Source organism: Carassius carassius, chromosome 30, assembly GCF_963082965.1.
Source record: "Carassius carassius chromosome 30, fCarCar2.1, whole genome shotgun sequence".
NCBI classification, from domain to species: domain Eukaryota; kingdom Metazoa; phylum Chordata; class Actinopteri; order Cypriniformes; family Cyprinidae; genus Carassius; species Carassius carassius.
In genome coordinates, this window is record NC_081784.1 from 22,088,465 (window position 1) to 22,103,598 (window position 15,134).

Here is a 15,134-nt window from a genome sequence, read left to right on the forward strand (position 1 = left end):
CTGCTTGAGGCCGGCGATCTTGATTCTGGAGGCCCAAAGCTCATCTGCTCAGTTAACCGCAGTCCTAGTTGCTACAGACAGCAAAACAGCAAACAAATGAAGTAGTTATTATGACTGGCATGACCTTTAATTTAAAGATTAATGAAAATCTATTAAAAGCGGAATTTTGAAACCAACGTAAAAGCCTCTACATGTACATATATGGCTGGCTAAAAAATACAAACATTCTCTGGGCTGCCAGTTTGACTGAAAGACAATGCTCAGGTAGTCTTTGCATCAGGAGCAGAATTAGATATCGTTTAGTCCACCCTATCAGCCCTTTCCAATAGCTGTGCTGAGCCAAATATTCCCCTGATAGCTAACTCACATGTGTTTTGTGGACAGGGGACAACTGTCCTTTTGTACTCATGCATGTACTGCCTGGTTCTGGCCCCTGTTTTAGAAATGACTATTTTGTGATCTCTTTCTGTTTTGGCCAAGAAACTTTCTTCTTTAGAGATATTTGGTGATAAAATGCAAGTTTGCTTTGTCTTTCAGCTGCACACTTTGATTAGGTGGGACAATTTGTTTTTTGTTTTTCAAATGAAGAGCCCCTCCTGTTCTCTCCAACTCACTCAACACATATTGTGATGAAAGGAGGGAATAATCAAAGAGTAAGTGGCGGAGGTGGTAAAGATTGACGAGGGGAAGGCTGATAAGGTTTCTCAAACAGATCCATCAGATTCATGGGAATTTTTAGCTGCCTGTCAAGAAGATACAGTTTGTTTTGAAAGGAGATGCTTTACACATATTCATATATTAGTTTCTGACTCTATGACACCATATGATATCTGAAGCTTATAATTTAACATTTGTGTTGGCAATAAACCGGCAGATTATAGTTACAGTATCTAATGTATGTGGTGTTGTGATGGGTAAAGGGGGGCTGGGCTGCTTACCAAATGTTTGCAGGTTTGAGACCCATAAGCTCAATGAACCATCACTGCTGTGTAACCCCAGGTTGTTCCAGAAGATAATAAGTGTACGGTAAGTCATTTCGGATAAACGGGTGTCTGCTAAAATGGCTACTTACTTGTATCCAAGGCATTCATTAAAAGGAGGGATGGGAAATAAGACATAACCGACAGCAGGGTGAACCTTTGAACTCTGGCTACAAAAGGACCTTTAGTTCAAAACAAATAGATAATTTGACTTTGTTGATTGATTGATGACATCTAACATCTCATTATTTTTCTAAGGGCTATCCATAACTGTTTTATAGCAAGACTTTTACTATAAGTGAAAATATTCACAAAGTTTATATTTTTGAAAGATACATAATAGAGAATTTTACAGCCTGACTGAATGAATGTGGCAATTATATTTTATTGGTCTTTTAACTCTCTATATTCTCTAGGTTGTATTTCAGTTTAGTATGTGTCCAGTTGTGTTTTGTACAAGCCGTGGGTGAAATGGGGGACTTGTCAGACTTTCCAAAAGGACAAATCATGCAGTTTAGCAGGAGTGTGTAACCTTACCAGTCCAGTTGTTTGGAGTTTTAAGAACAACAGTCTTTAAAATTATAATAAAAAATAAAAAAAGGAAAGCCAAGTACCAAGACACTTTGAACATTAGCTTGACAGTCTAATTTAAACATGAAAAAAAGTTGCTTGAAGTTTGATGGTTTCATAGGCCTTAAAGACAGACACACAGTGAAATTGCTTTACAAACCAGGGGAATAACCACTTAATTTCCCAGAAGGCCATTACCTGTTGAATTTCTTCCAATTGCAATTCATTAATTCCTCTTTATTCAAATTCAGCTTCCTCTGGAGTGTGGCCAATTTGCAATGGTATTGTTGGAAATTTGATGCATAGCACACTTGATTTTTGACTAATTTGTAGACTTAATTGTTTGAAAACACCTTCTTAATTCCCACATTGGGTCGAAATGAAGAAACAGTTTCTCTTACTTCAATGATTGTGTGGTTTTCATGTCCACTTTACGCACTGATTCAGCGAGGCACCTAAAAATATAGTTCTCCAGAGCCGGATCAAAGCCGGGGTCAGCTTCTCCGTGAATGCCGCCCTACCGTTAAACCTAAATAAACTTAAAGGAGGTGCTTCTCGGCGACAGAGAAGCGAAGGGTCCCGTGCTGAACAGTATGTGTCAGGTTTCATTCTGAGAGAGACTCGAGCGCGCAGCAGCCAGTAACACAAACCCGTCAGATGGCACGACTGAAGCACACGGACTCCCACTAGAGCAGAGGATCTCTCAACACTTATCTCCATGCACTTGAATGAGCAGCATGCCTCTGTTGAGGACGTTTTGAAGATTGATATTTACACGTGAATAGCGGGTTAATTGCCTGAAAAGAGAACTTTAATCCGTTTATTTGAGCGCGACCCCCATCAGCGTGATAAAGTGCTGGATAAACATCAAATTGCCTACATAAGTCTCACAGACATGGAGGACATGAAAATGCGAATATCACCTGAGTTCAGTCAGGAGAGGACCTGCGTTCAGCATCCCTGCCAAAAGCGCCTTCTGACAAACTGGAAGGACGTGTGTGGAATCTGCGTGTGTTTGATCTCGTTTGGAGTTTGTGTGTTGCTCTACCTGAGGACGTCAGATCTGCAGTCCAGGGTGCTCAGTTTGGAAAAAGACAGAGATCCTCGTATCTCCGGTTGGATCTCTGTGGAACAGGTGGAGCCCGTCCTGTGGAGTCGACTGGATCAGATATTAGAGGAGGTGAGTGACTTTCTCCAGACATTTGTCTGTGTTTGTAATAACATCTAGTCATACTTATACAAGCAGTTTGCTTGAGTCATGAGTGCGAGGACAAAGTGAAAGAGAAGATGTTCACGTTGCCCCATCTTTTTGAAGTGTTGTCTTCAACGAGAAGTTAGAAGTGCGTTGTTCAGTTCAGTGAGCAGAGAGAGTTTGAAGTAGATACGTGACTACGTTCAGGTGTGTTAAAATATGAATTCGAAGGAGGAGAAAGTGGCGAGCTAAGCTCTCAATCTCCTCGTCCGTATATTAGTTTGTTTATGTACCCTCGTTTGTTTACGCACCTTCAGCGCGCACAGTTTGAGCTCTACAGACTTTCAAACGCTCATGCACATGGATCAACATTTGATTGCTGTACCCACTTTTTAGGGCTTGTGTTTATTTTTTGTTTATTAATTATTATTTGGTATTATTTTATTCCTGGTTTTGCTTTGTTGTCTGTTTGTATTGTCTTTTGCTCTTTTTTTCTCTCGCTTATCTCAGTAACTCTTTTAAAAAACTAAATTAAATTGATAAAACGCAAAAAATAAAGAAACAACTACATTTTTCTTTGTTTAACTGCCAGAGAAAATAACTTCTATAGCCTACTGAAAAAAAAATTGTTTCGCAACTTGGTAACATCTACAATAACTGGTTTGGTTGAAATGAATTAATGAATAATACATTATTTAAGTTTACAAATAAAAACGGAATTCAACCAACTTGAACAAAACAAACAAGTTTTACTGAAGAATAACTGTCAGTAGATATAACCTTATTTCTCCAACTAGGTAAAATTGCTTAAGTTTGATATAATCTTTTTTTTTTTTGTATTATATGATGAAAGCCCTTCTCCACCTTGATGTAAATAGCCTATATAAAAAAAATAAAAATAAAAAATCATTACCCTTAGTTGATTGAATTGAAGACATTTTTACACACAACTTAATTTAGTTAATTCAAAACAAATCAGTTTAGCTGGGTTAACAGCACTATAACGCACAAAGCATAAAGAACCACTAAAGAAAAATAAAGACTGACAGCAGTATTGACATTAGCATTAAACTCATTGAGTGCCCACAGACTATGCACAAGCGCTACACTTCAGCCCAACGGTAACCACAAAATTCAGTAACAGCTACTCCTAAATGTCCAACATAACTGAACATTAAACATGGAGCAGATGTGCGTGTTGTGAATGTGTTTATTCTGAGCTTTATTGGAAGTTGTATGTTGCGTCAACGTAAAGTGCTTAAGTTAAAACAGCGTTTCCTTGTTTTATGTAGCATATACCTGATTGAAGTAGGTTACAATAACGAAACTAGAATATATAGATAGATTCAGATAGAAATACATCCTTAAAGCAACAACTGCACATGTTCACTTTTCACAGTGTATACTGACTCTAAATAAAGAGTTAGTTAATATTTTAACCAGTAATTGCCACATGAGTGATAAATGATTAAATCCTGATTATTGAATTAAGTTTTCTATGTACTGTAACTCTTCAAGTGTCAGATCAGACTCTTTTACGTGGTTAAAATTTTTCACATCCTATTTAGCATTGCTCTAGAATGAGTGTCTATAAATAACAGAGTCATATTGCCAAAATTTCCTGCTGCCATTTTGACACATCCATTAGTGTGGGTGCCTTAATAAAAGTACAAATAATTGATGTGATCCGGTAGGTGACCCACTATTATCCACACTTGGCTGACTGAATTTTAGTCTGTTCAGTGATGAATATATCTGCTACTGAAAGATATGACTGTTGTTGTTCAGCAAAACTATTATTTGCAGCAAGACCTGCTGAACACATTGTGTCACCATATGACCACCTGTTTTACATCAACAATCAAGCAGTTACGGCTCTCGTCAGCTTTAGCGCTGACCAAGCCCAGCATCTGTGTAGAATAGGATTGAGCTTGAAGCGGTGAGGTGGAGAAAAACACTATATATATATATATATATATATATATATAGTACATTGCCTGCGGCAGTGGTCCCTTCACACTGGCCTCTGGTGGTTCATCACCTAGCTGCATGTTTTAATATGACAATGCATTCTGAAGCAGAGGCAGTCAGGTGTGAGTCAATCTGAGGCTGAGTGTGATTACAGTATCTGCATAATGTTGAGTCATTTACAGGTGGATCTTGCAGGAATCTGTCAAGAACATATCCAGGTCATACAGGTATTAATTTGATTTGCTTATTAGAAAATAGGCACCTTTCAGGCATTGTAACATGACAATTAGGCATATTTCATCACCCATACTTTAAGTAATGCAAAAAATGGATAAAGAATTACAGTATTATTGTAATGAGAATGTATTGAGAGTCGTCCTTCAGAATAATGGCAATTACAAAAAGTAAAGTGTCCACATGCATTACAATAACGAGGGTTTCGGTGGTAAATGTGCTTAACTGTAATAAAAGAATGCTAAATAGGCTTCAGTTATGTTTAATAGTGATGGACCTTTGAAAAGCATTTGAAATGTGTTTATCTCAGGGGTATTCTGTTATCAAGCGCAGATGTTTCTCATAGACATATTGACAACCAATTTTTCAGCGTCACCATAAAATTGCATGGGTATGTCTCCATTAAACTGAGAAACATATACATTGGAAGTACAGTACCTGTTGAAGGTTAGAATGGTGCTGATATCACAACTTATAACAGAATGTGCCTTTAGGGGAGAAATCAAGATCTGTTAAGAGGGAAAATAACTAGAGAGAGAGAGAGAGAGAATGGAAGAAATGGAAAGAGTGATAAAGCTAGGCCTGTAGGCTCAAAGTCTGGGGTCTTAGTAGTAATCAGAAATTGGAATTGTAAAACGTTTTGTCATCCTTTCAAAATAGATTGTTAAAACCAGATCAAATACTGGGCATCGAGTTACTATTAATGCTGGGAGGCAGAGAATGTATCCTCCCTGCAAGCACTGGGACGTCAGCTGTCTCATGCCATTACCGCAACCTTACCATTTACATCACGTCATCTTAAAGTCAGCATGAAACATATTCGCAAACCATTTTACTTCCATACATTGATAAAAATAAAGGGTCCAAGAAAGTGTTTTCACAGCGCTGACATAGAAGAACCATTTTTAGTTCCCCAAAGAACCTTTTCAGCAAACAGTTCTTAAAAGAACCATTTTTTTCTTACTGTGAAGTTGTGTGTGTATGTTAAAAGTTGTAAAATGGAACCTTTGTTTAATAATTTTTCACAAGTTTTAAATAGGTATTTTATGAGAAAAACAGGACAAGATGTAGATTTGACTGGATTGTGAAAAGTGGGTGTTGCATTCCAAAATAAAGCCAGATGGTTGAAAAACATTCTTCGTCGCATCAGCCGAAAATGAGAGTCATTTCAGAAAGTTATTACTTTTTGATGAAAGATTACTATATATATATATATATATAGTATAGTAAAGTTTTTCTTTAGTTCTTGTTCTAGGAAGGTGCGTTTTATATTGTTTGCTCATTGTGACACTGCATTATTGTTTATGAGAGCTTTTTGGATGCACTTTCTCATGGTTTGATGTAAAAAAATAAAATAAAAAAAGATAAATGCTTATATTTTAAAGAAACATTTTATTTGGACATAACTTGGGAATGCAGCACTGGAAAATCATAAGTTAAAGTTCTGGCAAACCTTGTTGCGTGTGCATTATCCCTGGACATTGCTCCTTTGGAAAAGCAGTTTACACACAACACAGGCTCCCTCCAAATTGTAATGCAATTTCCATGGCTTCTGTGCTCACAGAACAACCGTCTGTTGTTTAACCCTGCTGTCACATGTACAGTATATTTTCATTTTAGCGTTTTCTTTATGTTTTCCCTTTCTTCTTAAACTGCATTAGCTCTTTCTGTTTAACAATATCTATATATATAATATAAGTATATATACTGGGGCAAGAAAAATGTCCAATAGCAGCCCCAGAATTATTTACCTTCAGTGTTTCAATATTAGAGGAGAGGGCATGACCTATAGTACCACAATGCAGATGCTTGACAAACTTTACAATTCAGTCATAAATGTAGCCAGTCAGTGATTGTTCTATCAGTGAAATGACACTACATAAAGTGGGCATGTCTATTTTAGCTGTGGTTTTGTAAGTTTTGGCTTAAAATACAGTAGTAGCTCAGGGTAATGTCACTTATGTGGAAATGTAATTTTTTTAAAGAGCACCAACTGTTCTTTAAATCCTGTTTATCTAGAGTTGAGTGTGAATGGCTTCAAAGCTATGCAGAAACAATAGAAGTTGTTTCCCTGGTGAAGGTCGGAGCGCTAAATATATTTAAGCTTCTTAGGTCAATATAAAAATTGCTTTTCAGTGAGTTTTCTTTTGAATCTATTTCAAATGTCATGTAATATATTTATGTATTTAATATGTTTAAAATATTTTCAATATATATATATATATATTTTTTTTAGTGGTTATATATTTTGATGTTATTTAATAATAATATTTTATGTTATTGGTTTGTATACTTCAATATTTTCTGTTCATACCTTACAGTACATACAATGTGGTCGATTTCTGCACAGCTGACTTCAAATGTCCTGTCTGTTTATTTCCAGAAATTAGCAGCACGTCTTCCGAAGATCCGGTTGGCTCGGGATGCACCTCATAACTGCATCTGTCCACCAGGTATGCCTATACATTTATCCAGAGCTCACCCCTCCTTGATCTCTACACACCTGTGATACTGTGCTCGTCCTGTTATGTCTCATATGCAGTTGAATGTATGTTTCGGTTAAGGCTTTTGAGCTTTCCTTTCTTAAAGTAATCTTTTGTCTGCAGGTACGTGAAGAGATACTATTGTTGCCAGGATAGAGATGTGATCACCATTGACTAGATTTCATTTCCCATGTAATGTAAATGAGTGAAAAGAGTCTCCTTTCCCCAACCCATTCTCTGGTGCCCTCGGACTGGCATTGTTGTGGTGATGTGTGCAGTCATATTTTCGGGTGCTGTTGGCAGTTATTGCTTTCAGGTTGTGTTTGAGCGGGTCGTGATGCAAGCCGGAGAGTTGGGATGGCGTCATCTTGCTGTTCCTGAACGCAGGGAACAGTCAACAATGTTCACAGCGTACGACTAACAAGTCACAGCCTGTTAACTCTTTGTGGGTTAAATTTTTTTAATTCTAAATTAAATTATATTAATTTATAGTAAATATATAATCAAGTTTACCGTTTAATATTTAATATCTAAAAGTATTTTTGAAATGTATGAAATACATTTTTGCTTGTGTGGTGTGTGTGTGTGTGTGTGTGTATAAATAAATAAATAAATATATATATATATATATATATATATATATATATATATATATATATATATATATATATATATATATATATATATAAAATAATTAAAAGTGCCTCAATTCTAGTAGTTTGTCACACCTTTTCTACTAAAAGTAAATCATCGTTACAGCTACATTTTAATTTGCTTCCCTAACATAACCTCCAGATGTCAGTCATTAGACAACCTCTTGTGTTATAGCCTGTGCTTGTGTTTGTGTGTGTGTGTGTGTGTGTGTGTGTGAATTTACACATCTCTGAGAACCAGGCCAGATGGCACTGACATCTCCTTGTTAATTAGGCTAGTCAGTACTAGTCATTGTTGTGTTAACTGAGTGGGAAGTGACTTCAGACAGCGTAATGAAACCAGTTTAAGATGGACATGACTTGGATAAGCACTTTTGAACCAGGTGTGGGGACCGTTTAACAGCAGGCATTCTAGATAATGGCCATGTTGGTTGTTTATTGCTGTGCCATGGGAGAGTGTCTGATCTTGCAAAACAGTCTGCACTCTTACTTTGTTTCAACCATTTAATGTAAACCAGGCAAAGTATCAGCATAAAATGGTCCTTTTCAGCTGAATTGACTGTAGAGACAGTACAATGACAGTACAGGTTGTATACAGTGTGCATATTTTTTTATAATGCATGTGTACTATAAATGCTACTGTATGTGTATGTAAGAAAGTGTCTGCATATATGTTGCTCACCATGACCCCAGCTGATGCTTGTCAGTCATTCCAGCACGCAGTGTTCAAATGGCTTCCATTCCATTGTTTATTTTCAGTGCTCAGCGGTGGGTAATAGTCTGTTACTCCATCAAACGCACAGAATAGCATTGATATAATGTTTGAGCTACAGTTGAGGTGAAATAACTTTTCTGTCCACAAAGGTATAATTGTATGGACCTCTCAACAAAATAGTCCTTAAGCATGTAACTATTGCTTCCATGTGTTTGTCATGTGCCTTTTAGTATTATTATTCTTAGACTGACACATTTAAGCGAAGATGATTGTCTGTAAGAGTGCCTGGTGATTTTATACATAATTTTTATAAAATATTTTTTTCAATTCTGTGTTTAGGCCGAGCCCGTTTCTCTTGCAGTGCAACTATGCTCTCAAAACAGCTGGCATATGGGCTTGAGGAATGTTTCAACACATCCAAATGAGTTTATTTTTCTTCTGATTTTGCGAATCCCAAGGGGCCTCAAAGGTTAAGTTCACTCAACTTGTGTTTAAAATCCCATTTGGCTCATTCTCATTCAATCAGAAATCCTCCAAGTATTGTTTTTATTAAGAACGTCAGCATCGGTTCATACACACAACTGTAAATCCAGCACTGCACATAAAGTGGTAACAGTGCCACAAATGCTTACTGTGAAGATTCACATTCAATCTCGAATAATTGGGGTGTGCATCTGCACCTGTCTTTTCTTTTCTTTTGTGAACCATCCTTTGATCTTTTGATTGAGTCTTAACACATGAGTACACCTCTTTCAGTAACCATTAAATAAACAAAATGTAAAACAAAATAAGAAATGCATTGTAATAATAGTATTAGACTTTAATATACAAAATCAAGTGTTTAATAAATAATTTTATTTTATTGTATAAATATAAACAATATTGATTATTGAAATATAAACAAAACAACATTTCTTTTAATCTTTCTTTTTAATTTCTTTTAGTGTGCATGTGACAGCAATATCACAAATTCTCCACATATGTGGCTTGTATGAGAGGGTTGCAAGGAAAACACCAATCCTCAATAAAAGCCACATGCAGTCAGACTGAGATTTGCCAAAATGAAGATTCAGAGGCAGATGAAGCTGAAATTGAATTATTTGGCCTCAACACCAGATGTGTCTTGTGGAAATCCAATACAGCTCACCATCCAAATAACAGCATTCCTCCAGTAGACCATGAAGGTGGTAATATCCTGTTATGGGGGTGTTTCTCTGCAGCAGGGATTGGAGCACTTATCAGGATAGAAGGAACGATGGATGGGGCAGAATACAAAATGTGATTATTTTAAAGAGGGGTACTTCTATATCTTCTATACCCACTGTATGTTTTCATTAATAATAAATAATAAAAATTTAAACCTGGCTATTTTAACTATAATGGCAATCATAATAGACAGATGTAAACATAGCAGGTCGCATGTAATGAGCAAAAGCATGCAAGGTAAAAGCAAATATGGTCCAAATAGTATTAGTATGGGTTTACTTGCAGCGAGGATAAACATGATTTATGCAACCCCAGCGTGATTTGTGTGGTGATTTATTAGCTGCCAAGAGCATGAAACCATTGAGAATACATTTAGAAACCAAACACTCAAAACAAGCCTGCTGAAATGACCACAACACTTTAATAAATATTACAGTAAATGTATGTCGTTGATTTTGTTTACTTCTGTACGATAAATAGTTTTTTGGTTGTTGAGTCGTCGCTTGGTAAAACCATTTAAGCACCACTAGTTTACAAGTGTTTTGGGACATTTTTCAGTGTGCGTGCTATTTAGCAGTGATCCTCTGAACTGATGTGTATGTATAAACATCATTATTAAAAGAAAATGTCATCTGTGGCTTATCATAGATGGCTGGATGTGTGACAGTTCTGTTAACAGCAACTGAGGCATTGTCACTATTTAGTCATCAGAGAAAACAAGAACGAAGACTGTATACATAACAACAATGATTTATAGCCCTAAAAAATGTTTTTGGAATGAGGTGTTTATCTGCCCAGCCTCTTCATTGGTATCGAAAGGTCACGGTGACGTGAAAACCAAATGCACACTTCTTCGAGGTGTGAATGAACTGTGTAGACAATTGTGGCATACTGATGGATATGATGCTCTTTGTTCTAGCAGAGATTTGTAAAAATTATCCCAGAGGCACTTACTGCCAACAGCTTTGTCAGTGTAAAGGAAAAACTCCCATGACAGTTAGATTGAATCCAGGCTCAAGTGCCCAGAGCGCTTTTGAATCCACACATTGTTTCCTGAGAAGCTGAATGGCACTTTCTTGGACATAGTAGTAGGAAACAGAGAGAAAGAAAGAGTCGGTCACCCTCTTGGTTTCTTTGTATCGCAGACCCTCCATTGCTCTTATTTCCAAAAACCAAAGACCCAATAGCCTGAAGTATTTAGCATCTTTGTGACTGGATTCCAACCGCAGACCAGCATTGGTGGCTTTAGTTGTGTCACCAGGGGTCATAAGGGATTGAGTAAGAGTGCCATCTTTAAACATGTGCATCAAGGTCACCTCTCTGTTGGTCCTCTGTTGGATTGTTTTGGTGCCATAAAGAGCGTGACGATGGATTTAGTTTAATGAGATTAATCACGAGTACAACAGGAAGGGTGAGAGGCCTCTAAAGCCCCAGGTTTCACTGCAGGAAGTGACATTTGACAGTTTACCTGGATGCAGTCCGAAGAGAAGCAATATCTAGCATGTGTAATCTAAACTAGACTCTGGGAACTTGATGTATGACATATTTGCCATATTTAACATCCTCATCATCCCAAAAAGCACAACACAGCCAAGAGAAGAAAAGTGTATTGCTCATTGGGTAATTGTGTTTTCAGTTACACTTCAATTAAATATCAACTCTGTTTTCCTAAGAAGACTTATTGGAAATAAAAATAGACGCAATTGAATTGTTGACAAACAGCAGGATTACTACCAAATTCAGATGACTAGCATAGCTCTAAGAGAATTTGGTGAAAAATATTTTAGATCTTTTGACTGCGTACTTCGGTATCTTTGCAAGTGTGAGCACAGTTTGAGACCTTGTTGTGATATCTTCTGAAATTCTGGTGAGATTTCTAGGGTATCTTATCATTAGAATCAGCCCAAAGTCTCTAATATAATTGCTGTCAAGGAGACACTTATGAGATATTAAAGAGATATAATTTTGGGGAGAGGCTGTTCTCAACTCATTGAGGTTTGTATATAACCCAAAACAAATGTAAAAAAAAACTAATAATTTTGTATAACTGCTTGTCACAATACCCCCCAAAAAAATTTGGTACTAGAACAAAAACGTTTGAAACTATTATTTTATCTATTTTAATATGTAAAAAAATAAAGTAATAAATTATAACATAACATCAGATCTGTTGTTCGGAACACATTATGGAATACATTATAATGAAATTTATCTATTTTGACATCAGATTTTTCTTGTCCTCTCTTTTGCTATAGTCATCATTGTCAATCATTGACAATTTCGGATGCAATCATGTATTTAAATTCAGTTGTACCTCCCAAAACTTTGCATTGTGTACTTGGCAGCATGGAAAATAAGACATTTATTCTTATTTTGAATGGGTCACTTATAAATAGCGAGTCAATTTGTCAAATCACTTCAGTTCAACACATCCTCACTCTTGCAAAAACTCCTTTTATAATCAGCGAAGCTTGTTTTTATTTACATAGAGTTTATGCTTTGTTGGAAAGGAATAAAAATATTTTAAGCATTATTGAGTTCCATCTCATTCACATACACAACAGATGACTTTGATTGGCTACATTGCTCAAAGCCGCAAAAAGAAGTTGTGAATTTAAACCTTTGATGCTCTTAAAAGAATTCTCACTCAAATATACATAGGAGTGTTTGAAAGCAGCTGCCCGTCAGTGGGCACCAGACTGACGCGATACTACTGGAACTTCAGAAAGGCTGGTTTATTTACATTTTTAAAATTTCAGTATCAACTTTTTATAACACTAGCTAGTCTAAAGACAGAATTGTTTTTCTTGGCAAAAGCGAAAATGCTTTTGGAGCAATAAGATTGCATTGTGGGCGGAGCTATCCTCATTAATAGAAAACATAAAAATGTTTTGCAGCTCATTGGTTTTTGTGGTACAGAAACATTGGCTTTTTATAACTTATTGCTTTATTGTGCCACACTTGTTAGAATACAGTGTAATGGTCTTGCAGTATGGCTGTTGCATTGCATATGGCACACAGTGTCAGAGCTCCCTCAGGGACATTGTGCACACAGCACATGGCATTCTGGGCACTCAGAGAACACCCAATGCATGGCCTGATGACAGACCAATGAAGACCCTCAGGACTGGATCAAAGAGCACTGCAGTGTTTGTTGGTAAGAGAGAGCGAAATACACAGAAAGATTAGAAGCAACATCACAGTGTTTAAATTAACCCAGTACATTAAAACCAGTTGATACTATCTCTCGAACAGCACAAGAGAAGAAGAAAAGAAAAAACGCTCTAGCAGTTGCAGTTAAAAACAGCTTAATGCTCTTGTAAACAAGAGGCTTCCTCTGATCCTCATAACAGGGTCAGGTGAATGGGCCGTGCTGCTGGTTATTTAGTTCCAAGTTCACCTTGGCGTGTTTGATAACAGGAAGAGGGGCTTTTGGGTCTTGTTTCCTCACCCGTGATTACTTTACACCGCATCTGCCAGAGAGCAGCCTTACTTGGGAGAGGTTTAGTCTGTGAGTCATGCCCTACACAGACGAGAGATCTTCAGATGGAAAGAGAGAGGATGAGACTGCGAAAGCAATAGGGTTGGGAAAACTTCGAATTTAAGAGTTGGCTTCTTTCATGAGTGTGACTCTATCTGTCTGTCTATTGGTGATGCGTTAACTTGAAATAAAGAGTTTATCTGTTTCTGATGACTAAAAATACTAAGTTAAATTTTAAATGATTCACAACGGGATAATTGGTTTTTGTATGTGGGAAAGAGAGAGGGGATAATGTGTCTGTTTTTCACATAACAGATGTTGGATATTTATTCCTGAAGTCATCACAGAAGATATCCACATTGTATATTTGATTCTAAACAGTTTGTAGAAATATTTGTGGCTAGATGGCATGAGGCAAAGATGGCATGAGGAATCTTCACTCGAAACAAACAAAAAAAAGTATTATGAAATTCAGTGGTTAAACGTTATGTTGCTGGAATTTGTAGTTTGAGGAAATGCAGTCATTCAACTGTGGTTGGCCAAAAACAAGCAGCAGTTTTTGTTTCTACAGATGCATGATAGTGAATCTGTGAAGGTAAAATTATGTGTAATCAAAACCCAGCTCCATTAGGCCTGTCATAAAAATAGAGTTGGAATGTCTGTAATGAAAAAATGTACATGAATGCTTGTCTGGAAATACTGGAATATTATTTGAGCTACAACAATGCTGTGGCCCTCAATTTAAAAATTGTTTCCTAGAACTGGGTTTACATAATGGCTGAAAAATGGAGCATAGAATTATGCACATAACTCAATGAAAAATAAACCAAAACATGCAAAAAATGTGACAAATTGTCATACTGTCAACAGTCTCTGCTTGTATATTCTGATTCACAAAGAATCCAAAAATAGACACTTCAAGACAAACAGCAACATTTGGTGTGATTTTGTTTTACAAACAATTGTGACACTGTTCATTTGCTTGGACAAACTTAAACGTGAGCACACCATGTTGAAATCTGTGCAGGGGTCATCCATCTGCTCCCTCACTCTCTGGGGACAAGACATATTACTAAACAAAAAATGTTAGTAAGTAAATCCAGTCAATTATGCCTCTATTTGCTAGAAATGTGAGTGCAATTAGTGCATTTATGGGAAGATTTCTCACAAATATTTTGAATAAGACAGAAATTCATGCAGGTTTTGATTTTCTTTGGGCATGATCCAACCAACACAAAAATCTTCCCACTAGGTTTTATATTCAGAGAAATCTTAAGTACTTTCACAGATGGTGATAAAAATTAGAAGTACAGTAAGCTGAAATGATATGATCTCCCAGCTGAAAATAAGAAAGATATCAAATGCTGTGCATTTGTGGTCACTTCTACTGGCCTTTTTGAAATAGGTAATTTTAGTCGCATGCTTTAGTTTGGAAACCTGAAGAGCTAATCTTCTAAATCTTTCTGGTTTAACAGATCTTGTGTATTTGCATCCCCGGCTGAATTCCACTTGTTGCACACTCTGTATAATCCACTTTTGGAAGAGACACAGAATTGAAAAAAAAAAAGTACTTTGGAAAAGTGTATTAGTGGAAAATTTGCAGTAGTAACATTTAGCAGTAGCCAGTGGTGAGGCCTCATAAGGTCAGG

General features: G+C 36.6%; 1 protein-coding gene across 1 annotated transcript in view; it reads left to right on the top strand.

Annotated features, from left to right (window-relative positions):
• Positions 1–2,147: 2,147 nt before the first annotated feature.
• The window catches only part of LOC132110911 (collagen alpha-1(XXIII) chain-like), a 51,174-nt gene continuing 38,187 nt past the window's right edge, over positions 2,148–15,134 (top strand). Inside the window, exons 1-2 of the mRNA XM_059518015.1 lie at positions 2,148–2,730; positions 7,331–7,400. Coding sequence (XP_059373998.1) covers positions 2,446–2,730; positions 7,331–7,400 — 355 coding nt within the window. The 5' untranslated portion in view covers positions 2,148–2,445. The remainder of the gene's footprint in view (positions 2,731–7,330; positions 7,401–15,134) is intronic.